General features: G+C 40.2%; 4 protein-coding genes across 7 annotated transcripts in view; 2 read left to right on the top strand and 2 right to left on the bottom strand.

Moving 5' to 3' along the window:
- The window catches only part of vps33b (VPS33B late endosome and lysosome associated), a 20,021-nt gene extending 6,934 nt beyond the window's left edge, over nucleotides 1–13,087 (bottom strand). The window contains exons 1-8 of one of the 3 annotated variants that reach the window (XM_053616697.1): nucleotides 12,808–13,087; nucleotides 2,999–3,121; nucleotides 2,831–2,911; nucleotides 1,909–1,970; nucleotides 1,771–1,820; nucleotides 1,597–1,664; nucleotides 1,393–1,438; nucleotides 1,205–1,299 (exon numbers count right to left, since the gene is read on the bottom strand). In XM_053616697.1, the coding sequence (XP_053472672.1) occupies nucleotides 1,205–1,299; nucleotides 1,393–1,438; nucleotides 1,597–1,664; nucleotides 1,771–1,820; nucleotides 1,909–1,970; nucleotides 2,831–2,911; nucleotides 2,999–3,094 (498 nt within the window). In that variant the 5' untranslated portion in view covers nucleotides 3,095–3,121; nucleotides 12,808–13,087. Of the gene's footprint in view, nucleotides 1–1,204; nucleotides 1,300–1,392; nucleotides 1,439–1,596; nucleotides 1,665–1,770; nucleotides 1,821–1,908; nucleotides 1,971–2,830; nucleotides 2,912–2,998; nucleotides 3,122–3,457; nucleotides 4,103–10,410; nucleotides 10,499–12,807 lie in introns of those variants that run through there. The other 2 variants (XM_053616696.1, XM_053616695.1) reach the window with 2 other exon arrangements.
- Nucleotides 3,785–7,245, top strand: hddc3 (HD domain containing 3). 2 transcript variants are annotated; one of them, XM_053616703.1, is made up of 5 exons: nucleotides 3,785–3,903; nucleotides 3,985–4,103; nucleotides 4,214–4,269; nucleotides 5,874–6,114; nucleotides 6,217–7,245. In XM_053616703.1, the coding sequence occupies exons 2-5, from the start codon at nucleotides 3,992–3,994 to the stop codon at nucleotides 6,345–6,347; spliced, it is 540 nt and encodes a 179-aa protein (XP_053472678.1). In that variant the 5' UTR covers nucleotides 3,785–3,903; nucleotides 3,985–3,991; the 3' UTR covers nucleotides 6,348–7,245. The 2 variants fall into 2 exon arrangements, with proteins under 2 accessions (XP_053472678.1, XP_053472680.1); XM_053616705.1 differs by having other exon boundaries at nucleotides 3,809–3,903; nucleotides 3,990–4,103.
- Nucleotides 13,088–13,113: 26 nt separating the features above from the next.
- mfap1 (microfibril associated protein 1) lies at nucleotides 13,114–19,147 on the top strand. Its single transcript, XM_053616700.1, has 8 exons — nucleotides 13,114–13,420; nucleotides 14,020–14,236; nucleotides 15,186–15,321; nucleotides 15,699–15,886; nucleotides 17,119–17,388; nucleotides 17,480–17,639; nucleotides 17,740–17,829; nucleotides 18,707–19,147. Exons 1-8 carry the CDS (start codon nucleotides 13,339–13,341, stop codon nucleotides 18,884–18,886), a joined length of 1,323 nt encoding a protein of 440 aa, XP_053472675.1. The 5' UTR covers nucleotides 13,114–13,338; the 3' UTR covers nucleotides 18,887–19,147.
- A 102-nt stretch (nucleotides 19,148–19,249) lies between these two features.
- On the bottom strand, nucleotides 19,250–23,669 carry hypk (huntingtin interacting protein K). Its single transcript, XM_053616706.1, has 4 exons — nucleotides 23,468–23,669; nucleotides 19,997–20,052; nucleotides 19,540–19,591; nucleotides 19,250–19,465 (listed from the first exon to the last, which is right to left on the bottom strand). The coding sequence occupies exons 1-4, from the start codon at nucleotides 23,645–23,647 to the stop codon at nucleotides 19,370–19,372; spliced, it is 384 nt and encodes a 127-aa protein (XP_053472681.1). The 5' UTR covers nucleotides 23,648–23,669; the 3' UTR covers nucleotides 19,250–19,369.
- Nucleotides 23,670–26,969: the final 3,300 nt, after the last annotated feature.

The following is a 26,969-nucleotide window of genomic DNA, read 5'->3' as shown; positions in this document are numbered from 1 at the left end:
TATGAAAATAATGAATGACAGTGTGATACAGCCAGATATGAAGCAGACAAATTTACATTTCCACAATTATAAACAATTAAAAACACTGCAAATCTCAATGAGTTTTAAAGGAAATCTTTAATTTTGACTGTTATCAAGCTGACACTGGAGACTTCTTCCATAAATATTACGTAAAACATCTCCTTACAGAAAGCTTCACCATATCATCAATGATATCCTTTCTTTTAAAATGACAACGTGTTTAATCCTTTAATTAATAGACTTATATTATTGTCTCTGTGAATTTACCGCTACTATAGAAACAATAATGTATTCAAACGAGAGCTTGAATGTAAACCTATAGTCCCCTCCAAAAGTATTGGAACAGCATGGCCAATTCTATATATTTTTTTTTTTTGGGTATACATTGAAGACAATTTTGTTTGAGATCAAAAGATGAATACGAGATGATTGAACAGAATTTCAGCTTTCATTTCCTGATATTTACATCTAGATGTGTTAAACAACTTAGAACATGGCACCCTTTGTTTGAACCCACCCATTTTTTTCCAAGTGTTCAAAAATATTGGGACTGGCAGGTGATTCTTGCAGCCCAGGCGTACCCCGTTAAATTGATTGTTTACCTTAACCCGGTTGAGCATGCATTTCACCTCCTGAAGAGGAGACTGAAGGGAGAAACCCCCCCAAAATAAACAACAAATGAAAGAAGCTGCATTACAAGCCTGGAAAAGGAAAATAAAATAAAAATTGAACAGTTTGGTGATGTCACTGAGTCACCGGCTTGATGTAGTTATTGCAAGCAAACGATATGCAACCAAATATTAAGTATTATTTATTTTAAGACTATCTGTTCCTATACCTTTGCTCACCTAAACACTGGGTGATCTGCCACCAAAGGTGCCATGTTTTAAGTTGTTTAACACATCTACATGTAAATATGATTAAATGAAAGCTGAAATTCTGATCTGTCGTCTCGTATTCATCTTTTGATCTCAAACCCAAATGTCTTCAATGTATAGCGAAAACAACAGAATTAGCCTTGCTGTTCCAATACTTTCGGACAGGGTGGTACAGAGAATATAAAGTAAGCACTACTGCTGCAGAAACAAATCCATTTCCCACCAGGGTTCAACAGAAAGTGTTAATTTGTAGTTTGACACATACAGTAGATAGCACATCTTCACTTGAACACACAGTACATTACCAGAAAATAATCTCTGAAGAATTCAGGCAGTTCCAGACTGATGATGTCATCGTCGAGTGGAAGGAGGTAGAAAGACCATTCATCAGACGTCACATCTGCAAAATAAAGTTTCAGAAATGTGTGCTCGGAAATCACGTGAGCTCACCAGCTCTGAAGCTTAAGTTTACGTGAAGATGTGGAACACCTACCACCGTAGACGCCCTGTTCCTCCAAAACTGTGTCACATGCATAGAACTGCAACAAGCCCAAACAAAACATCAATTTCTATTCAAGATGCAGATTTTAGTAGCAATGCAGGAACACTGATATTCTTATAGAATAGTAATAATAATCCACTCCATATGTACAACAAAATACAGACAAAACACATTTGAATGATAGATACAGCTTACCTTCTGAGGCGTAAATATAATTTTATATCTTCTGAATCTGCCAGATGCCTTGTCAGAGTTTACAATATCTGTAAACAGACACTCACTCACATCATTGTTTTTGACATAAAACCAGCTCATGTGGGTCACGCAGTGTATCTGCAGATACAGCACATGGAATTACACAGCACTAACCTGCAATCCACTTCACCGTCTGGATTCGAGGACGTATCAGGAAGCAGAGTCTAAAAAAGAGAAAGTGCCGTAGAGTCCACAATGCTGTTACCGTTTGACTTTTTATATAAAATGGAAGAGAATCTGAGTCACACTTACTGATCTGAAACACTGAAGATTGGTTTGAGCTCAACTTTATAGAGTTTGTCCACTTCATGTTGCTACAGACAACACAAAGAGAAAAGAAAACAAGTTCTTCATCACAGAAAATATAAGGACAGCTATATGTTGAAATGTGCTTGTCTTTAACTTGTTTTTTAAGTCTGTCTCAGCCAAAATAATTTCTAGACAACATCAGGCCTCATTTATTAAGCTGGATATGAAGTAATTCATGTGTTAATAGTCTGAAGGAGCAATTACACAAGAAATGTGGTATTCATGAAGACCCAGTTTGTATTCTCTCTAGTTTGAGCTCCTGAATATGTGTGACTTTATATATAAAATCTAATAAATAGGCCTATCAATAGTGTGAAAATGAAAATGTCAGGGCTGTGCAATGCTTATATCATGAGATTTTGTTGATGGCATAATAACAGTGATGTGAGGCAAACTAATACCCACAAACTTAGACAGATTTCTATTTTTTCACTCACAAGAATCCAGAATATTCCATCCATTTATTTTCCATACCGATTATGCTACACAGGGTCGCAGGGACCCTGGAGCCTATCCGAGGGGACTCAGGGTACAAGGCAAGGGGACATGGACCCTGGACCCTGGACATGGTGCCAACACATTGCAGGGCACAATTGCACACACATTCACACACAGTGAACAATTTGGAAATGCCAATCAGCCTACAGTGCATGTCTTTGAACTGCGGGAGGAAACTGAGGTACCTGAGGAAGACCCTGAGGCACAGGGAGACCATGCAGGCTGGTGACGGGATTTGAACCCCCAACCCCAGAGGTGCGAGGCAAACATGCTAACCACTAAGCCAACATGCCCATTTCTAAGCCACCCCTGTTTATTTCGAATAAAAGTACCTGTCAGATGGATAAATGTAAGTGATAACTCCTACCTTGAGTGTGGTAACATTGGCTATTCGGTCGAGTGGGCTCATCAAATCTGCATCAATAAACAAGTCCTTCCTCCCTGGGAGCTGAAAGACAAAATGATCACGTTTTCCACACAGTTCGACACCTGCAGTAACCTGAGAGCTGCACTCTGAATGCACAGAGCCTTGTACCTGTTCCAGGAGATAGATCAGCTGATCTTTGGCCAGTCTTTTAAGCAAAGCAAAGTCTGGAAGTTCAGGAGCATCTTTCCTGCCAGTGTGAGCCATGTAAGACCCTGCTGTGTTTCAGTTGATCTGATAAACATCATCAACATCATCATCACATCATCAGCATTAAGAAGTCACTCAGTGTAGACATGTTATTGCTTTCACTGTTCCTAAACAGGATCAATGCACCACGTGATCTTGTTTATAACGCCACTGATCTATTTTTTATTTCATTTTTTAAATTATCTAATACAGGGCGTGATTCTGAAACAGCTGTATCTGACAGTAGAGTGTATTCTAATTACAGTGACAGCGCCGAATTGAGAAATTTTATGTTGTTATAATACAAAGTATCTAAAGGCCATAACGCACATTATAAAATACTTGGAGAGAAAAAAACAATTAATCACACTTGCTACATACCTCGCTTCCTTGATTGCGGAAGTATTTGGAATATAGATTCCACGACGTGTTTCTCCACGGACAAATTACATGGATACACACAACGGCATTAGCAGTTCTTCCATATTCATATTCACAGAAAAGTCGCCAAACTGTCAAGTTAGGAAATATAACGTGGAATCTCCCTAAAACAATAACAACAACTAACACGTTTAAAATAATAATAATAATAAAAAGGTTAAGAAATGTTTGCACAGTCGCTAGCTTGACGTCATATGAAAAAATTCTCAACTGACCAATCGACGCAATTTTTGTAAGTATCAGCTAACCAATCATAACGTAGGAGGCGGGACTTGTTATAAAAAAAAAAGGGGTAAGCACAATGATTAGGTTGTTTCTATAGCAAGAAACAACAACGTTCAGGTCAAATAGTTCATCTGTACCTGCTGTGGAATTTAAATAAACAGGTAGGTGGTCATGCAAAAGCCTGAATTAGTTTCGGATGGTGTTAAAGTGCATTTCTAACGTCATGTGTGCCCTTTGCACAGTGCAGACATGAGCTCAGAGCTACCGCTCCTGCTGGAGACCATCAACTTCGCTGCAGAGAAACACCGAAATCAACGCCGCAAAGATCCTGCTGCAACCCCGTACATCAACCACCCCATAGGTACCAAACACTAACACTGAGCCAGCATTTCTTTACACAAATCTCAACCTGTAGGAACATCTGACACCTTCTGAGATGGTCTGTGTAAAAGCCCTGATACACTTTCACAGGAGTGGCGAGGATCCTGAGTCATGAAGCTGGAGTCACAGATATTGAAGTTTTGCAAGTGAGTAGTGATGTGTCGTTCATTTTGAATTAATCTTTAATATGACTCGGGAACAGCGAGGTGTCTTCAGAGAGTGAGTCATTCATTTTTGACCGCGCATGCGCTGTAACATCACCATAGGTTCTTTACCGGAAACATAAATGATTAGTTCACGTCTCGAGTCTTCGGGTTCGAGTCGTTCGTTCTTCCGGTGACCCCCGCATAGACAATGCACCATGCAGTACCGGAAACGAGATGAACAAACGACTCGAACCCGAAGACTCCAGAGTTGAACTAATCATTTCTGTTTCCGGGGAACAAACGTGACAAATGTGACGTCACAAAAGAAAGGACTTGGATCAGGAGGTGAACTAACAGCCTGTATAACCTGAAGACCTAATGCTAAAATATTAATTAATCATTTCTGTTTCTCATAATTCAGCCTTGGCTACATTAGCTTATAGTTTATTTGTTACTTTGGTAAGTACTAGATGTGTTGGGGAATTTAACATGTAACATTTTATTTATATTCTGTTGAAATGAACGAAATGACTCAAAAAACAGATTTGTTCATTTTGCTGAACTAGATTCAAAGATCCGAGTCAGTAAAATGATCCAAACTTCCCATCACTGCAAGTGAGTCCACAATGTCCCTACACAAAGATGAATTTTAGATCTGTTGTAGCAATTTATACACCAGCCCTGTTGAATGCTCGATTCTGATTGGTCAGAAGGTGTGGATTCATTTTCTGTAACAGCAGCTCTGATGGTAGTTCCAGTTACTGTTTATATTAATGTCCTTCTATCGTTTCTGTAGTAAGACAGCTCGTACAGGGACTTATGTCATGAATGCTCCACCTAAACATATCAAACGTATGTGCAATTATTGATATGGTGAAGTTTTCTGTGACGAGTTGGGGGTTCGAATCCTGGCTCCACCCTGTGTGTGTGTGGAGCTTGCATGTTCGGAGTACTCCGGTTTCCTCGCCAATCCAGAGACATGCACTGTAGGCTGACTGGCATCTCTAAATTATCCATAGTGTGTGATTGTGCCCTCTGATGGGTTGGCACCCCATGTGCCCCGAGTTCCCTGAGATAGTCTCCAGGCTCCCCTGCGACCCTGTGTAGGATAAGCATTATGGAAAATGGATGCATGGAAGGAGTCTAAAGTGTCAACACTTTATAACCGGTTTTTTAAAGACTTTAAGAGGGCTTGACACTTTCTGTTTTCTTGGTAACATGAAACATAAAACATAACATAAAACATAAAATAAAAAGAGAGACTGGTTGGGAATGATTGTTTATAGCTAATATAAATGATAACAATGAACTAATCTGATTTGTTCACACACATTCCACAACAGTAAACGATGTCTATAAACTGATGAGAAGTGTGATGTAGTTCTTTCATTCATTTAAATTAAGTTGTTTTATTCCCTGCTTAATGGAGATTAGTGTGTGCAAATAAATTTTCACAGAAGCCACATGAGATACATTGATTAAGTAATTTGAAGTACACTGATGATCATGTCTGTCATGCCAGAGTGATAAGTGTTATTGATGCTAATGTCTATGATAAAAAAAATGTCTATTTGCAGTGAGCTCTTTTCTATAAAATAATTCAGGCAGCCCTGCTTCATGACACTGTAGAAGACACAGACACCACTTTTGAAGAACTGGAAGCTATGTTTGGAAATAAAGTAGCTAAGATTGTCCAGGAAGTGACTGATGACACAACGCTACCTAAACAGGAAAGGAAACTTCAGCAGGTGGAACACGCACTCCACTGCAGCCACCAAGCCAAACTGGTCAAACTGGCTGACAAACTGTACAACCTACGCGACCTCAATCGCTGCACCCCTGAAGGTGTATTGTGTTCTGCTGTTTAGAAATTTGATTGGAGTGATGAGGAACAGAGCTCTGTGTTTTTTAATTAACGCAAAAATGTCCCCGTCTGTTTACTGACAGGCTGGACAGCGGCACGTGTTCAGGAGTATTTTGTATGGGCGGCTCAGGTAGTAAAACGGCTTCGTGGAACCAACACTGCACTTGAGGAAAAGCTGCTCCAGCTCTTCAAGGAGAGAGACGTGGACATGTGAGGATGATCAAGGAGCTTTTCACCTGGTGCAGCTTTAATATTGTTGTAAACACTCAATGATTAAGTGTCTCTGTAATTGTTTTCATCATTCCATAATATTTATGGATCAGAAAATGCATTTTTATAGACTATGGTGGGGGGTGTTTTTGGGTTGTTTTTTTTTTATGAATACATGCATCAGATGAATGTATTGGTATGTTATTGACATACAAAAAAAATAAATGTATAATATATAATAAAATTAATGTGAAAGAAATCTTCCTCCAGTAAGTTACTAATACAGACTGGCCATATGTACAAGTATATGTAATAATACTTGTATATACATGTATAATGATTATTTAAGGCATAGTAGAGTTATGTGCCTTAATTACTGTATATGGAATGATGTCTACTAAAATTATATGTGCAATTTTATTAAAGTGACGTTAATGTACGGTGGTGCAGTGGGTAGCTTTGTCTCCTTATGGTTTGAGGAGTCTCTGATTTGGGTCATTCTACAGAAACGTGCACTTTTGGAATGGCAGAATATCTTAAAATGTATTTCTTTTTTTAACATTTAAACTTGGACCACATTATTACTTAGATCATTGGCTGTATGAATATACTTAAATGACAGCATAATGATTTTTTTCTTTTTTTGTGCATTTATTTAAGGTTGGCATGCACTGTCTATTTGTCACTGGTGTTACCTTACTCATTTGGCAATAATAAAAACCTTTATGAAATATTATTTTTCAATCTCTTCAGCACATTAATAATGCAACAAATCAGAAGATTTTATTTTGATTTATGGTTTGTTAAAAGTGTGGTTTAATGATGTTCTTTTCAGTTGCACAACCATGAAAATATTTTTAAAAAAATAACTATTATAAACAAGTAATGATGCAATCCTTGGAATCTGAACTCTTGAGTGTAGCAACATGTAATGAATATAAAATTATCATGTCAAACATGACACATTTTATTTAATGATACAGAAAATGATGCAGAAAAAACACAGTAACACCGGTGACATACAAGCCCATAGATCCTTATTCCTCAATTATAATTAAGAAAATGGTTTCATTTGGCATGCAGCCAAACTCATTGACAATATGTCAAAACACTTGAACGTTCATAAACAACAGTTTAAGCACATTTGAACTGAATTAAGAGTAACAACTAAAACGGCCTGTCGTGGAAATTAGACAACACTCTCAGACTCGTCCTCTGAAGGTAAAAAAAGGTTTATTACAGAAAGATTATTAATACAGGATAGAATAATGAGAGCGCTCTGAAGTACTTGTGCTGAACCACTACTATATGAAACGCAGAGCATGACACACTTCTGTGTACCGATAAGAAGCAGTTTGAGGCAGTTCAAACATGTTTCCCTTGGGCCCACAGCCCGAGAGGCACCTTCTTCAATTGTGGGTGTATCTCTATGGGTGTGGGGCTTGTCCCAAGGTTCAGAAACATTCCCTTGTCATGACATATTACATCCAGGTTAACCTTGCACATTTCCTGAAAGAAATTTTTATAAGCTCCCAGCGTCTGGCTGTACCATATGTTGGAGGTGGGCTTCTGTTCCCAATCTGCAATTTTCCCACTCTCACATAATTTGACCCACGGTCCCACGTCGTTCTACTGTTTGTTCTTTATTTTGGCTAATGAGACGTGAGGCGCTGATTATGGGATGAAAAATGCACGCAACTGCGTGTCACTCAATTTGACTGAACATGCACAAAATTTGTCACACCGATACAGTGAGGGAAATAAGTATTTGATCCCCTGCTGATTTTGTACGTTTGCCCACTGACAAAGAAATGATCAGTCTATAATTTTAATGGTAGATTTATTTGAACAGTGAGAGACAGAATAACAACAAAAAAATCCAGAAAAACGCATGTCAAAAATGTTATAAATTGATTTGCATTTTAATGAGGGAAATAAGTATTTGACCCCCTCTCAATCAGAAAGATTTCTGGCTCCCAGGTGTCTTTTATACAGGTAACGAGCTGAGATTAGGAGCACACTCTTAAAGGGAGTGCTCCTAATCTCAGTTTGTTACCTGTATAAAAGACACCTGTCCACAGAAGCAATCAATCAGTCAGATTCCAAACTCTCCACCATGGCCAAGACCAAAGAGCTCTCCAAGGATGTCAAGGACAAGATTGTAGACCTACACAAGTCTGGAATGGGCTACAAGACCATTGCCAAGCAGCTTGGCGAGAAGATGACAACGGTTGGTGCGATTATTCGCAAATGGAAGAAACACAAAAGAACTGTCAATCTCCCTCGGCCTGGGGCTCCATGCAAGATCTCACCTCGTGGAGTTGCAATGATCATGAGAACAGTGAGGAATCAGCCCAGAACTACACGGGAGGATCTTGTCAATGATCTCAAGGCAGCTGGGACCATAGTCACCAAGAAAACAATTGGTAACACACTACGCCGTGAAGGACTGAAATCCTGCAGCGCCCGCAAGGTCCCCCTGCTCAAGAAAGCACATATACATGCCGTCTGAAGTTTGCCAATGAACATCTGAATGATTCAGAGGACAACTGGGTGAAAGTGTTGTGGTCAGATGAGACCAAAATGGAGCTCTTTGGCATCAACTCAACTCGCCGTGTTTGGAGGAGGAGGAATGCTGCCTATGACTCCAAGAACACCATCCCCACCGTCAAACATGGAGGTGGAAACATTATGCTTTGGGGGTGTTTTTCTGCTAAGGGGACAGGACAACTTCACTGCATCAAAGGGACGATGGACGGAGCCATGTACCATCAAATCTTGGGTGAGAACCTCCTTCCCTCAGCCAGGGAATTGAAAATGGGTCGTGGATGGGTATTCCAGCATGACAATGACCCAAAACACACGGCCAAGGCAACAAAGGAGTGGCTCAAGAATAAGCACATTAAGATCCTGGAGTGGCCTGGCCAGTCTCCAGACCTTAATCCCATAGAAAATCTGTGGAGGGAGCTGAAGGGTCGAGTTGCCAAACGTCAGCCTCGAAACCTTAATGACTTGGAGAAGATCTGCAAAGAGGAGTGGGACAAAATCCCTCCTGAGATGTATGCAAACCTGGTGGCCAACTACAAGAAACGTCTGACCTCTGTGATTGCCAACAAGGGTTTTGCCACCAAGTACTAAGTCATGTTTTGCAGAGGGATCAAATACTTATTTCCCTCATTAAAATGCAAATCAATTTATAACATTTTTGACATGCGTTTTTCTGGATTTTCTTGTTGTTATTCTGCCTCTCACTGTTCAAATAAATCTACCATTAAAATTATAGACTGATCATTTCTTTGTCAGTGGGCAAACAGACAAAATCAGCAGGGGATCAAATACTTTTTTCCCTCACTGTATATGTACAGCTCTTCGCTTTCTGGAATATCCATAAACCATTCTTTCTCAAAATTAAAGTCTCTTCCTTCATGCACTTGCACTGTGCAATGAAGGGCAGAGGACAGCATAAAATAAACATAGTTGTCATGTGCCTACGTCAACAAACGAGGACAGGCTCTAGGCTTGTTATGCATGGACCATTGATAAACACAGAGCTCTGTTTCTTTAATAAATGGAGTTCCTAAAGGTGAGTCATCAGTTATTGTTACTCCCTGAGGTGAGGAGATCAAATTTAAGTGTAAAACACACATTAAGTCCCTGCCCAGTAGATTTACTGGACATGAAGACGAAATTAGGAATTGGTGGGTTACTCTTTTCCCATTTTCACATTCACAAACTAGCGGTTCAGAGAAACGTTCAAATACGGAATGTTCTCTCACACCCATGGAGCGCAGTGACCGTGAACTCATTTTCGGGGATTCTTTTAATTCGCAGTGTTTTATTACTGAATACGTTGCTCCTGTATCTACCAAAAATGTGACACTTTGTCCATTAATTACAAGAGATTTACATGGTAACTGTAAAAGGAGAGGCATTATACTTTAAAAGGTTAAGGGTCATGACTGGTTCAGACGTTTGTGAATTGTCAGTCTGACTAATGTTGGATGTGGGTGTGTGCATATATTTCTGTTCTTTGTCAGCTAACTGATAGTTTGGGTGTCTGATGTCACCTCTTTTGTGCCCAGGTGCCTCACCCTTTCCTTCCTCTGCCCGTCAGCCGGCTTCTGCTCTGGACAGTCTCTTGCAAAATGTCCAACTTCTCCACAGATAAAACATGTGAAGTTGTATCTATGGGGGTTGCCACCTGGCCTTCCTCGTCCGTTTCCTTTTGGTTTTCCTCTCCATGCCACTCCTCTTCCTCTGCCCCCCGGCTGTATTCGCTGGGGCTGTACGCTAACAGCTTGTAACATGGTTAGTGTGGTTGTGTGGAGGTCTTTTCCCCTCTTCTGTGTCTTTCTGTCCTTTGCGTCTCGTAAGAGCTTCTCCGCATGGATTGAATACCTCTCCACTTGTGTGAGGTTTCCGGTGTCCCAGGTGATACATTGTTGTTTGACTATAGCGGCAATTTCTGGTTTTATGCCGTTCATAAAGCTGTTTCTGAGATGTGCCTCCCATGCTGTGACGGCCGCCTGCCCATCTGCCAGAGCATCGGGTTTCTCCAAGCCTGAGTTTGTGTCATGGATCTCAGTGAGCCTGGACAGGTACTGTGATACAGTCTCTGAGTCTTGTTGTTTGCACTTTGCTATTTCTGTCATGTCCAGCCGCATAGGAAAGGTGTTCATCAGCCTCTGCTGGAGCACTGTGATTTGTGCTCTGTACCATGCGTTGACTCCATCATCCCACTGTGGGTTGATCAGGCGGACATCGTTCTCAGGGAATTCACGTGAAACCTTGACCCAGTCCGTGGCAAGTTTCGCCATGAGCAGTCGTCGTAGTTCATGAGTGGTGGGTCTGAATTCTCTGCAGAATATCTGAAGTTCATCCCCAAACTTTCGTCCTCCTACTTCATGGAGTGCCGGCAGATGCGTCACACTGCTCCTGATGTCTTCCAATGTCCAGGTCTGTGAACTAACATATGGCCTCCTTCTCTGGCCACTTCTAGCATTGGGGCATTTACCACGGCGTGCACTGTCCCTTCTCTGTCCAATTTTGATGGTCTGAAGCCCTCAGGCAGCAATGTTGTTGGTCCCTTCACTTGGGATCTCGTGTGTAACGCCACCGGTGAAGATAGGACGGCTGGAGCATAGTTCAATGGGGGTTGGTTCTCAGTTCTGACAGGTTCAGATGGAGTGGCGTAGGCTGGGCCGCTTCATCTTGAGGAGGTGCCTCTGAAACTGCAGGTTCCTTCCTCCTTCCTGGCTGTGGGTGTCGTGGTGGGGCGGAGTCCTGGTCGGGATCGTTTTTCTGCAATTTAGCACACTGAGAAACAGATGAGGGCCCTGCCTGAAATTTTTTCTCTCTTTTATGTGCCTCGCTCTGCCATTCAGCAAATGCCTTCCAGTCTGCTAAAAACTGCACTTCGCTCTTTGTTTTAGGGGTCTCTCTCTCTCTCTCCTTTATCTCCAAATTAAATTTCTGTTGTTCTAACTGTCTGAGACTAAAACTACCTTTTTCTGGGAAAGCACATTCTTTAACCCATACATCATATTGGTTCGAACATCTTTCTCCGTAGTTAACTCGCATAAATGTGATATTAGGACCAACGTATGAACACCCTGTACAAACCATAGCATGTGTCACAGGATGTGCTTTGCTACATGTTTTCCCCCTTTTTTTTTTTACAGCTTCTGTAACTTTCAAAGTTTTAATCAATTTAACATGCTATGAAAATCAAGTAAATATGCATTCCTGTGCACAGACAGAAAAGGTTCTAGTGTGTGCCAAATCTCTAGACATTCAATTAATCGTATAACCTATAGGTTCCATAGATCAAACCTTAAGAATGTAAGAGTTTACCTGTGAGGGAGAGTCCACATACAGCAGTTTGGTAGGACTTACAGTTTTCTCTTCCCTTCTTTTTTTTTAAAATAATGTTTTATTATTATTATTATATATTTTTTTAATCTCAGTAAAATTTACTTGTGCGTTAAATTTGCCAAATGTATCATGTACCGCTGAGATGATGGAATGAGTCAATGGGACATGCCGCTTGATAATAACCCACCGCAAAAATACTGCGCCTCTTGCGCTTCTTAATAAGTACTCTCTTTACTTATTTATTGCTCGAACCGGACTCTTTCCGTTAGCAAATATTTTCACCGCTATTATCTCTCTCTTTATATATACCCGTCGGTATATATCTTAGTTTTGAAACTGTGATCTAAGAAACACCGATATCTCTGCCATTGCAGAGGCGAAGTTCCTGGAACTTCTTATAAGAAATCGCTCCATGCAATACTTCTCTCAATGTAATATGCGCATTTCTTATATCATTGACTCCCTTCTATACAGACAGCAAAACACTATGACGTCATAAAATTCTAATTTCTTGATGATTCCTACCAGTCAGTAGTGAGGCCACTGTTGTCCAGAAAAGCTGAAAAGACCCATTTTACAATTTATGTTACCTTATTTCACTTGCCTTGCTGTCTCAGAATGATCTCCCAGAACCTCTGATCAATTTCAGCTGAATGCCTATTCAGTGCTAGGGGCTCTGGAATCAGGCAGATGATCTGGTCATCATGATGCCAGTTAATATCATCTCTGGGGCTCGGCCAGAAGAACTTATTTAATTTAAATAAGTTTAAATTTTTTAATCCTCAGTTTCCTGGATAAAAATCATAATTTGAAGTTTACAGCCCAGTCTACAGTGTGGAACCTTACGGTTGCAAAGTTTTCCAGCGGCACGATTATAAGACCGGATGTCAGTTTGCGATTCTGAGTAGCGAACTGCGTGTAGTGATAAACTAACAGCCAATAGCAGCGGAGAACTGGAGATATTAGCCAATCCTAGCTCAAGAGGCGGGATTTGTTGGCGTACCGAACGGCGAGAGAAAAAAATACGTTTCCAAACAGTTCCTGTCTTTCGTTCAGGACAGTAAACAAACGGCTAACGAGAAATAATTATATCGATTAAGGAGACAATTAAACTGTCCAATATGTCTGGACAAAACCTCCTTAATGCTAAACAGCCGCCGATTCAATCTACGGCAGGCGCTGTACCTGTGCGAAATGACAAAGGTGAGTGCTAAATCAGAACGCTAAGGTTAGCATCTAGCTAAGCTAACGCTAACTCTTAGGTTTTATTTCGTTATTCCCTGGCGGTTTAAGATTTAAAATATTTATATAACATTAACGATTTGGCAACACACAAGAAAATGTCGGTGATTTGCGAATTTTATTTTCTTTATCGAATAGCTAGCATTGGCTAAGGTGCTAGCTAATTGCTGCATGCCATCCGGCTAGCTACTGTCAGCGCGACACTGCTGTAGCCTGAAGCTTAAAACTCAGCTGTAGTGAACACTATGTATGTAGTGTATCTATATAGGGAGCATTGTGCCGTTTAGGATTGAGTCGTTGATAGTTGTGAAGTAATAAATTAATTTATTTGCACAAATAATAGTCCAAATGATCTCTTCCTGTGTTTAATTTAACATCCAGGTTTCCCTCTACATATGCGTTCTTGTAATAAAGATTAATAATGCACATAAATGTTTGAGAAAAGGCATTGGATTATAAATTCCTGAGGGATTATTTTTGCCAAATATTTGACTTTTGAGGAAGTTCGGATTCACCCAAGTTGTTTTTACAAAGTGTCGATGCACCTTTTTCTTGTCTAGGTGAGCTTTCTATGGAAAAGGTGAAGGTGAAGCGCTATGTGTCAGGAAAGCGCCCGGATTACGCTCCGATGGAGTCGTCGGATGAAGAAGAGGAAGATTTCCAGTTTGTTAAGAAAGGCAAGGAGGCAGAACCGGAGATGGAAATTGAAGAGGAGGATGTATCAGACCCTCGCCTTCGCCGTCTCATGAACCGTGTGTCGGAAGACGTTGAAGAAAGGTATCTTTGGGTGTTTTCAGCCCTCTAGATTTGCGCTTTGTTCTGAAACGGGGACTTTAGTTGTTACAACGTTGCGTTTTCTCCTTGGCATGGTTCACTTTCACGAGGCAACATTTCAAAGCATACCAAAATGTGTTTGTGCAAGTCACACGTGAGTAAACTGTCCTCTCATTGGGCAGAATGCACCTGTTTATTTTCCAGGGTTCTACTCATAGCGCTTGTCCATCCATCCCTCCATCCAGATGGATAGACAGCAGCTCCATGATCTTATTGTGGCTGTCTTTTTATCTGAAGTTATCATAATTTATCTCATATATATGTTCCATAGAGTGGTTAAAGCCCATCTCCTTGAGACATTCGCTAAACACTTTGTAAACGTCTGTGTTTTTATGCGTTTTGAAAGGAAAATGTTTGTCAGACCAAATTTCACAGTATATTAAGCATATACAGGTTGGTTTTTTTGGTCCGTTTGGTCGGACTGCTTTCTCACCACAAGCGAGCCACTCTAGAGTTCATTTGCAATCGTGCCGAGGTGGTCTCGGACCGGTTGTTTTGGCGTGGATCCAGTGGTTAAAGGCTCTTGGTTACTGATCAGAAGGTCATAAGTTCAAGCCTCAAGACTACCAAGCTACCACTGTTGGGCCCTTGGGCAAGGCCCTTAACCCTTGATTGCTCAGTTGTATAAATGAGAGAGATGTAAGTCGCTCTGGATAAGGGCTTCTGCCAAATGCCATAAATGTAATGGATCCGAGCGCGATTGCTGTGTCCGTATACGACTAAACTAAACGAACCGAACCAAGGGAGAAAATGCGCCAGGTTCCAAAACAACCTCTCAAAATGAGTCAGGTGTGAAGACACCCTTTTTATATCCATTTTTTATATATGTTGCATATGTTTTAAACGCAGTTTAAACGCAGTTTTTAATACGTGGGCTTTCTTTCCTCATCAGACTTGCACGACACAGACAAATTGCTGAACCGGAGCTGATTGCAGAGAGCAGCGAGGATTCAGATGAGGGAACCTGGCACCCGGAGCGAGAGGAGAGCAGCGAAGATGAAGAAGAAGAGGAGGAAGTGGATGATGAGGCGAGCAGTTTGAAAATAATCCTGTGTAAAATCGTGTATTAACTGTTTGAAGATAAGCCGACCTTCACACTGATAAGCGACAGGCAGCCTGTCGTGTTCTGCCCAGTCTAGGTTTCGATCTGTTACTGATAATCAACCTCGATACTAAGTATAGATCAGTGCATCCATCTTTGTACAACACAGAGGCTTAAACATCTTTGTTTATACCTAATTTCTTATGGGATCCTAAAACGAGACACACCTACAAATGACCTCATCTTCTGAGTTGGCCACAGGATTGTGTGTGTGTGTGTGTGTGTGTGTGTGTGTGTGTGGAGAATTGTCTGATGTTTCTTCATTGTGAGCTGTTGCTAAAATTACGTGCATCATTGTTGTAGGAAATCGAGAGGCGGCGAGCGATGATGAGGCAGAGGGCACAGGAGAGGAAGAACGAGGAGACGGAGGTCATGGAGGTGGAGGAAGAAGGGAAGTCCGGTGAAGACTCGGAGTCTGAGTCTGAGTATGAGGAGTACACTGACAGCGAGGATGAAGCTGAACCGCGGTTAAAACCCGTCTTCATCCGCAAGTGAGTAGTGTTTCAATCAGTAAATGTAAACATCCAACATTTTGTCTGTACACGTGCAAAGTTATATAATAATTGCACAGTTAGTTGATCATCCACGCCAAAGTCGTGGCGTTTAATGTCTGACACGCAGCAACAGTGAAAGTATTTAAACCACTGTTGGTGGTCTTGCTAACTTTTGCCATACTTAGTCATGAAAAGACTTCATGTCCGGTCACCTAATAGACATGCACAGTGCATCATGAATCTTGCTCTGCAATCGCATCAGCTACACAACACTGTTGTGTTATAATGGCAAAAAATAATTGACAGAGGACCGCCTCTTTGAGGGAATTCCCTGATTGGTTTGTTCAGCAAAACTAAAAACTGATCCCAGGACAGTCAAATTAGCTACAGTTTCATTCCAGGAACATCGCAGAAAACATTTTGGAACAAAGCACCATTTCTATCCCATGGGAACCCCAAGAGAACAAAATCGTAACTTCCCAGGAAACCGGCGCAAAGTATCAACACAAACGGATGTTGTCGCATGCGGCGAAGACACCAAGCTTCTTTTTAATATAAAAAATGAATTGCGCTTCAAAGTGCACAGATCGGAGGCGGAATAATGATATTCAGGAACGGAGTCGTGTGAGAGAGATCTGCGAGGTTATTCTACCAAATCGTTTCGATGACCGACTTTGGCTCAGGAATTTCAGGATGACAAAAACAGCATTTGAGATGCTGAGGTCCGCTGGTTATTCCAGTTATATGCCGACCCACCAATCACATGACTTTTTTTTTTTTTTTTATGCGCACGGAAGTGTTTATATCATAGTTCATGCACACGTCGTCTTATTGAATTAAAAAAATGCATTTTTAATGCACATTTTGGAGATTTTTATTTGCATCTGGTGTTTCCAAATTCTGGTGCAAATTCTGAAAGGTGTTATTTCGGACTTTGTTTCTACTCGTTTCGTTTTACCAGAGGACATCTGCTGGTGAGGTTTATAAGGGTTTTGACTGGCCAATTCGCTTAAATTTTTATCATTTGTACAAATTCCCATAGATAACTCTGAGTAAAGCACCGTAGCCCAGATGTACGTCATCATTACACAACATTCAAACAATAACAGTAGCATGGAGCATGTATTGGACGAAACAGCAAATCTTTTTTTTTAATCATTTCAGTCCCCAGGTAGAAGTACTCTGCTTGAATACAGCGTAACGTATTGGTGTTGGTGTGTGTCTGTCAGGAAGGACAGGGTGACTGTGGCTGAACGCGAGGCTGAAGAGCAGAGACAGAAGGAGCTGGAAATTGAGGCCAAGAAGCAGGCGGAGGAGAGGCGTCGCTACACCCTGAAGATCGTAGAGGAAGAAGCCAAGAAGGAGTATGAGGAGAACAAACGCAGTCTGGCTGCTCTGGATGCCCTGGACACGGACGGAGAAAATGAAGAAGAGGAGTACGAGGCCTGGAAGGTCAGAGAGCTGAAGAGAATCAAGAGGGACCGAGAGGCTCGAGAAACGTACGTTCTGTTTTTGTCTAGCAAGCAAGGTAAAGTATCTTATTGTGTGGTTCCAAGACTCACTTGTCTACGTGTCGCGTGCGATCTCTAGAATCGAGAAGGAAAAAGCAGAGATCGAGAGATTCCACAACCTCACAGAGGAGGAGCGTAGAGCCGAACTCCGCGTCAATGGCAAACTCATCACCAACAAAGCAACCAAGGGCAAATACAAGTTCCTGCAAAAGTACTACCACAGAGGAGCTTTCTTCATGGTGAGTGAAGCTCGGGGATGAACGATTAAGAAAGATGAGTAGTGAATTACGTTCTTTCAAAAGACTTTCTTATTAAACCGTTTCTGTGCTTCTGCGTTAGGATGAAGAGCAAGACGTGTTCAAGAGAGACTTCAGTGCACCAACGCTTGAGGATCATTTCAACAAAACTATTCTACCCAAAGTTATGCAGGTTGGTTCAGTGTCTGTTATTCGGACAGCGCGTGCTGTCGGCCAGTTGTATGCTAGCTACACCACAAAATATTACAGTAGGCTGTCCAAAATATCATCACTACACCTGTGTTCAGTTTATCTAGGCAGCAGGTTCATCACACCTTGTTGACGCAAGATAAAATTGTGTCCCATTCGGGTGACTGCACGAGAGGAAGGTTCCCGTTAGGACACTTTCTGACCTGTTACTGTTTTCTCAATCTTAGTGAAGCTGATGCTTTGGATTCAGTTGCTTTCATTTGATAGAGACGGGAAATGCAATTACAAATGAACTTTGCTTCTACTTGTGAAATTTGGCAGACATTTGTATGTTCACATTTGCATTACATCACAATTTATGCATCCACAAGTAGAAAACGCACCTGCAAGTACAATTTGCAGTTAGTTTTTATAATCGTCTGTAAAATATTTCCATATCTGTGCTTGAGTGATTTTTCTGATTTCTACATACACAATGTCTGGGTATTTCCTGCCTATTGTTTTAAGAATACTGAGGTTTCTGACATACTACTCCTTTTGGCGTTCTGCTTTTGTATAGTAGGGTAGTATGGATGCAGCCTATCGCCACTTTCAACTAGCTTGAGTTCTGGAGGAAGCATGTTTGCCCTCACCCTCTCTGGTTGGTAGTGGTCCTGTGATTGGGGAGAACATGCAAGTGGCTGGGAATTAGCAATAATATTTGGAGAAAATGAGAAAATTAACACTGAGTATTTGTGGCATATTTGCTGAAATGTCGGAGTTTACGTTTGCAGTCCACCAACCATGTATTATCCCAAATCTGACTAAATTCCTATTCTGTAATAATATGGAACTATATTCTCTCTCTCTCGCTATTTCAGGTCAAGAACTTTGGTCGTTCAGGACGCACCAAGTACACACATCTGGTGGATCAGGACACAACCTCGTTCGACTCTGCTTGGGCTCAGGAGAGCGCCCAGAACAGCAAGTTCTTCAAACAGAAGGCAGGGGGAGTGCGAGACGTGTTCGATCGGCCTTCAGTGCAGAAGAGGAAGACATGAGTTACCTTCTGGATGTATACAAGTTCAGACACAGCTGAAATATTGGACTGTTTTTACTTTTTCCATCCACATCCCCTTCTGTGTTTTTCTTTAATGTAACAGTGACAATGAAAGGTGTTGCAGTATGACAACAAATCTTGGTTTATTGCATTTTAATTTTGTACATCTGATGGATTCCTTTAAAGAATTTGACTCTGCTCAGACCTTTTGTAAAAATCTTTAGTTGGAGTTGTGAATAAATTACTAGAACAGGAAAATTCATTCTAAGACATGCGTTGGTCTTATTCACACATTGAATATTTGTACAAAAAAAGTTACTAAAAATTAAGGAAGTCTTTACAAAAGCTGAGAGGTGGACATGGCTGAACTGCAACTTGTTAAACAAGATGTTTTATTACAAATCATAGATTTCAGTGTGAAGCGGGGTCACTGCTAAGAAAGAAGCACTCCCAATACCCATGGTCACAGCTGGGTCTTAACAGTTCAGTTGGTCAGTGCAATCAAAGCCTCCACGATGTTCCCCATGTGTTCCCTCAAACTGCGCTCGGCCACGCCCCGCTGGATCTCCATCTCAGCCATCTGTTGATCAAAACAGTTTCAGCAGCAGCAGCAAGTTCTGCTCATACAGCAGCTTTAATTCTCATTATACTTACAATGAGCTCTACATCCTCCTTCTTAATTGTAACTTTGGCCAATTCTTTTTCTCTGTGGAGAACATACAAATAGTACATTTAGCCATGTCTAGACAGTCCCTCCAGGATTTTGTGATCGCAGAAAGTAATGCAAAATCAAGGAACCTACACAATTTGCTTGAGCTTGCAATTGTTCTAAATTACAGCAGATTTTCCATCTCAGTCAATTCATGTGCGTCAAACATGAGTAGAGCTAAAAGGTCTCGTTTACCAACAAACATCAATGCAAAAGACTGTGCAAAAACAACTCTGTGCAGTTTCACCATGTAGTTTTCAGCAAAAAAAGCGCGCACACAAAAAACTCAGCAGCAAAGTCAAACAGTTTTTGGCCACAACAATAACAAAAAAAAGTCTGAAATCCTGCTTTGATTGGCTATGTAATAATGTAAATTTTAAAAAAAGGTAACTATCTCCTCACCTTTCCTGTTTAGCTTTCTGTTCTCTGGATCTCCTGTCACCAATCACGGACATGGCCTTCGAACACAAAAGCAGACGAAATATACAGTAAGGTAAATTAGCAGAAAACTACAAAACCAACAGAATATACAACAATTCATTACAGCAGACTGGACATGTGGCATCAAATACAGCTGCTTCAGGTGATGGATTTACATTAGTTGTACTTGGATTATTAATATCTGAAGTTGGCTCCCCATCTGAAAAACTGAACAGAATGTATACCATGCATTTGTGCTGGTTTGGTTTTTGAGATATTATACCTGCTGTATGACCTACAGTGAAGGCACGGTACATTAAAGCCCATTCACCTTAAGCAAATCGACAATCTAAACAGATCAATGTCATGTGTTTCGCACTGATTCAATGGTTAAGGCTCTAGGTTACTGATCAGAAGGTTGGGGGTTGAAGCCCGAGCACTACCAAGGTGCCACTGTTAAGCCCTTGAGCTAAAACCCTTAACCCGCTCTGCTCCAGGGGAACCGTATCATGGCTGACCCCGTGCTCTGACCTTCCCAACAAGCTGTGATAAGCGAAGAAAAGAATTTGACTAATGTATATGTGACAAATAAAGGCTTCTTCATCTGGGTTCTGTCCCAAAAATATGAAAGTAGATGGACTGGCTACGCTAAATGTATACCCCTAAGTGTGTGTGTGTGTGTGTGTGTGTGTGTGTGTGTGTGTGTGTGTAGTGCATAGTGCTCAGGCATGGCCAGGCTTCTCAAACATTCCCAGGACAGGCTCTGGATCCACTACAACCCTAACAAGGATAGTTATAGAAGGATGGAGTGATGGAAGGACCAACTTTAAAAATGAAAATAAAATAAATAACACAAACACAGGATGCGAGTTTTACTCTGATTTTCCTATTTGTTCGAACAATGCAGAGGTCTCATACTTCATACACCAGAAATGATTAATATTTTAGGTAGTTTTATGCTAGTTTTAGTGACTGTATTTACACTGCAATGTTCCATCATTAATACGAAGGCAGGTCTTAACTGAAAAAAAAAGAAGTTCTAACCACTAGACATGAACATATCTTGGTTCATAGTAATTAATACAAAGCCGTTTAACGTGTGACTCCACCCACAAGCGAGGTGAACTGACAGGTGGTCACGTGACTAACACTGCCTCTTGAACATGATGGCACTTTGGTGAAAAGTATGGAGCATACATGCAAGCTTCTACATGATATAGCAGTGAAGTACTAGCACACACACAGTATAGGCGTACATATTTCATCCATGATTATTATGTTATAATAGACATGGAGTTTATGTAAAGGCAGCACTAGAGGGAGAAAAATATCCAAGTGTCCATCCTGATAGAGATGAGATTAGAGAGATGAATATCTATGACAGGTAAAATTATAATAATAATACACCTACTGCGTCTCTATTTTAACATTTAAGTACATATCAGATATTTTTAAAAGTCTACACGTATTTCATGTATTACTTTAACTTTTACTCGAGTCATTTCCCTGTATGGATCAAACTCAAAACTACTACTGGACACTGTACAAAACTCTGATACTCCCTACACAAGTGCACTACACAGGGTAAGAACTAATTCACCACATTTGTAGTGCAAGTCCACTAGAGTCGTTTATGATCCAGCCGTTCACGATCCAGCCGTTCACGATCCAGCCGTTCACTCAGACTGTGTGTGAGAGAGAGTGAGTGTGTGTGAGAGAGCGAGAGAGAGTGAGTGAGAGTGAGTGAGTGTATGAGAGAGAGAGTGAGTGAGTATGAGTGAGAGAGAGTGAGTGTGTGAGTGAGAGAGAGTGAGTGAATGAGTGAGAGTGAGTGAATGAGAGTGAGAGAAAGAAAGTGCAAGTGTATGAGTGAGAGAGAAAGAGAGTGTGAGTGAGTATGAGAGTGTGTGTGAGTGAAAGAGAGTGTGTGTGAGTGAGAGAGTGAGTGAGCGTGAGTGAGCAAGAGAAAGAGTGAGCAAGAGAGAGAGAGTGAGTGAGCGAGAGAGTGAGTGAGCAAGAGTGTATGAGTGAGAGAGAGTGAGTGAGTGTATGAGTGAGTGTGAGTGTATGAGTGAGAGAGAGTGAGTGAATGAGTGAGAGAGAGTGAGTGAATGAGTGAGAGTGAGTGAGTGAATGAGTGAGAGTGAGTGAGTGAGTGAATGAGTGAGTGAGTGTGTGAATGAGTGAGTGAGAGAAAGAAAGTGTGAGTGTATGAGTGAGAGAGAAAGAGAGAGTGTGTGAGTGAGTGAGTGAGTATGAGTGTGAGAGAGTGTGAGTGTGTGAATGAGTAAGAGAGTGAATGAGTGAGTGAGAGAGTGCGTGAGTGTGAGAAAGTGAGTGTGAGTGAATGAGTGAGTGAGTGAATGAGTGAGAGAAAGAGTGAGTGTATGAGTGAGAGAGAGCGTGTTTGGGTGAGTGAGAGAGAGAGTGTGTGTGAGTGAGAGAGAGAGAATGAGTGAGAGAGTGTATGAGTGAGAGTATGAGTGAGAGAGTGTGTGTGAGTGAGAGAGAGTGTGTGAGTGAGAGAGAGTGAGTGAGTGAGTGAGTGAGTGAGTGAGTGAGAGCGCGAGAGAGTGATTGAGTGAGAGAGAGTGAGCAAGAGAGAGAGAGTGAGTCAGCGAGAGAGTGTATGAGTGAGTGAGTGTGTGTATGAGTGAAGGAGAGAGAGTGAGTGAGTGTATGAGTGAGGGAGAGAGAGTGAGTGAGTCTATGAGTGAGAGAGTGAGTGAGTGTATGAGAGAGAGAGTGTATGAGTGTATGAGAGAGAGAGTGTATGAGAGAGAGAGTGTATGAGAGAGAGAGTGAGTGAGTGTATGAGTGAGTGAGTGAGAGAGTGTATGAGTGAGAGAGAGTGAGTATGAGTGAGAGTGTATGAGTGAGAGAGAGTGAGTGAGTGTATGAGTGAGAGAGAGTGAGTGAGTGTATGAGTGAGAGAGAGAGAGTGAGTGAGAGTGTATGAGTGAGTGAGTGAGAGTATGAGTGAGAGAGAGAGTGTATGAGAGAGAGAGTGTATGAGAGAGAGAGTGAGTGTATGAGAGAGTGAGTGAGTGTATGAGAGAGTGAGTGAGTGTGTGTATGAGAGAGAGAGAGAGAGTGAGAGAGTGTATGAGTGAGAGTGTATGAGAGAGAGAGTGTATGAGAGAGAGAGAGTGAGTGTATGAGTGAGAGTGAGAGAGAGTGTGTATGAGTGAGAGAGAGACCGCCCAACACACACATGCTATCACTCCAGTTAGTATGGTCCATACTTCCTCGGTAAGCTCTAGAGCATAAGACACTTAAACCAGCACTTTCTGTTCTACAATTTCAACAAATGAGTCTAAATCTAATCTTTTCTCTCATCCAGTGACCCCCTCCTTATTAAACACACAGGACACGGCGCTTTTCCTCGGCACATGGTTAGCTAACACGGCTAGCTCAGCAATCTTTGTTAGCCTCTACTGAACCTCAACTCACCGTTTCCAAGTCCGAACTCGAGATTTCTTTCTCTTCTGCATAATCGGTGACTCTTTCTAAATCAGCAGCTCCACTGTCGTGTTTACGGGGTTTTTCTGTTGGCTTCCCGGTGCAATTCTCCTCCGCCTCCAGGTCCAAATCCACATCTCCCTCAGCCGCCATGTTCGCGTCCATCCGCATCCGGAACAAACGGAAGAGGACATGGAAAAGACCCGAGAACAAATCAAGGTAACACACGACAAGCGAGTGGCGTAGCTAGTTCCGTTTCTAGTGAGAGAAGAAAGAAAAGGAAAACCAGGTGGAAAAAAACGAACCCTCACGAAAAGAAATATGATGAATTTCTGACACAATGATTAAAAATAACACACTAATGAAGAAGTACGTTTACAAGGATTATTATACAGATATAGCGCGTTAACCCCCGACATCATACAGTATTTACTATATATTTTTATTTAGAATATTCATTTACACTGTATAAGTTATTAATTTATTTAAAATGTTAAGTTAAACTTTTAGATGGCTTTAGTGAGTAGCATTAACGACAAAAATATATTATATTAGAAATGTTTAATTGTAATAATTTAAGTAAAATGAAAGGAAAAACCAAGAATTTCTGATTCAATGCTCAAAAATTGCACAACAGCAACTATAACTCTTACAAATATACAATAATGTAATAATTCATTAAATAATATGTATTATTATTATATTATATTATAATAATATATAACGAATTAAATAATAATGGTTATATAAATATATATAACTATGTAATTAGAACTAAATAATAATAATAACAATGGTTATTATTATAATATTATCATTATAATTATATAATAATGAATGAAATAATAATTGTTATATGTAACTATCTAATAAAAACTAAATAATAATAATGATTTTCTATTTCATTATATTATTTACATTATTTGCCAACTCACTACAACAAAATATTTCTAAATTATTTGTTACTATTCTCTTAGCTGAAAGTGGTTTATGAGTTTAAATTAAAATGTTAACTAAATTAATAACCTATCTAAACAGTAGCCAGTGGGTTTAAATTAATAATAATGTACATCTGGCACATATGCTGTTTGTTCAAATACACAGGATACTATACTGGAGCAAATAACAGCCACATTACCTGATGTCTTCTCTCACAAGTTATAATATTTAAATTGTGTTTGTTACTACATTTTTTGTAATGTTTTATCCAATCATGATGTCACTGGATTAAGTATGGAATTTTACATGATCTCACTGGGCTATCCCAAAGATTACACTTACTCAAGACAGTTTATACTCAAGTGTCATTCATTATTCAGTTGATAACTTTACCTGGCTGCAATAGATTTAAAGCTAAAAACTCAGTCAATTCAGAAAAGCCTCTGATGCTCATACTGAAGATCCTTTCTACACATTCAGTACTGACTGGCTTTATACTATACAGTTGTGAAAGAGTAATAAATTCAATTTATATCACATTATCCGGTGTCACACAGAAGAGGATGGGCTCCTTTTTGAGTCTTGTTCATGGTTCGTTCGTTAGTGATCTAAATCTGTATCTATATCTTGATTTCTGTAAAGTTGCTTTGTGACAATGTCCATTGTTAAAAATGTTATATACACACACTATACAAATGTTTACAAATGTTTACAAAAACTTCACCTATTACCTGTTCCCTCCTCCTGCCTTCCAAACCAATCCTTGAACTTAACCATAATCAGCTTAACAAAAAGGAAAGCTTTCCATCTTTAAAGACAACATCTACTATCCAAAGTGCTTATCCTGACTGTGGACTCTTGAGGAATGATTCAGGAGTTTGACAGGTGCCGTTACTCCATTATCACCAACATCTTCATCCTACTGTATGACTGATCTGTGGATCTGGAGCTCCTCCTTGCAGTTTGATTACTGACAATGATGTGTTGGCGCTGTTTCTGGGTCCAAGTAAGATAATAATGCAGACTGGAAATGATTTAGACTTGTGCATGTGCAGTATATTTTTCAGTAATGTAACTTGGATTTATAAATATAGCCTCATGACCTGAATGTGTTCTCATAGCATTGTTTCTCTCTTTCAAATGATCTTTAGATAACATTAGCATGACACATCGTTTTGAAAACACTGGGCTGATTTTGAGCTTTAGATGCATAGATTAATAAATTCTTGATTCATGAAAACCTGCCCATCATATGTATGTGGATCTTTTATCATTGGTCTGTGTCGTTTTGGCACATTTTCAGTTCAGATTTGCTGTAATCTAGTTCAATAAGAAATTGTAAATGAAATATTTACTGCAGTGCTTTCAATTGTATGCTGAAAAACAGGCTTATCACAGGGTGGTTAGATTCCCCTTCTCTCAAAAGGCCCCCAATTATCAGCGAGGACCACTGGCCATCTGATGTTTTCATTGTGTGAGAGAGAATGGAGGCCTGTTGTGTGTATGACCTGTTTACTTTAACATACACTAATTGGTTTAGAGAAATTACTTGCAGTCTATCCAACCATGGATTAGTGGCCTTCAGTTAAACAGGGATTTTTGCTGCTATTTTGAAGAGAAATTGCAGTTTTGTCTACTTGGTGCTTTAGACATTCACGCCTCCAAATTAAGACTATGAAAAGTAGAACTATTTCTGAGTTAATGAATAATTCAGTAAAATTCACAGTTAGGGGAAACCTATTCCTGTGTTGTAATGAGTTGCAAAGCAACAGCATCTCACATGATATCACACTAGTCAATGTTTGAGACAAGACTTGCTGGAACTGCCAGTGTTTTGGTCGCTTAATAAATCAGTGCTTTGTTATCATAATAAATACTCCAGAAGATATGAAATATACGATACATATACAGCATATGATTATCTTCTGCATAAGAATCATGCAGTAATTACAAAGTTTGTGATTATTATTTTTTTTCATCATGATTTCTATACATTTAGTTTAACTCAGTGCGTTACCATATACACTGCAGAAATGACATCTTAGCAAGTGGAAGTACCTTGACTATTGAATATAAGATTATGAAACTTATTTCAAGCCATTTGTACTCATTTCAAGCTTGAAATAGTCTTGTTCTATTGGCAGATAATGTGACGGATTTTAAGCATTTATTTCTCAAAAGAAGCAAAATGATCTGCCCACAAGAAAATATCAGGCAACAGATAGGTTTAATGATCTTATATTAGGTTTATTGTAATCTTATATTAATAAATACTAGATAAATTTAACTCTATTCAAGATATTTTTTGCAGTGTAACACTTAAGTCTGGTTCATTTTTCATGATACTCATTTGCATAGACTGTAACTTTAAGAAGTTCTTTATGAATTCCCTCATTCTCGAGATATTGGAAGAACTTTCTACAGAGGAAAGTGAGTTCTCTGTCTGTATCTCATCCTCTCTGCCTTTCTGGGTCAAGGTCTAATGATTGGATTATGTATGTACAGTAGTTTCCATCTCAGCTCACAGAATAGGGAAACTCTGGGAGTCTCTAAA

Source organism: Ictalurus furcatus, chromosome 27, assembly GCF_023375685.1.
Source record: "Ictalurus furcatus strain D&B chromosome 27, Billie_1.0, whole genome shotgun sequence".
NCBI classification, from domain to species: domain Eukaryota; kingdom Metazoa; phylum Chordata; class Actinopteri; order Siluriformes; family Ictaluridae; genus Ictalurus; species Ictalurus furcatus.
Note: the sequence above shows the minus strand (reverse complement) of the source record. Positions and strands in the feature narration are given on the sequence as shown.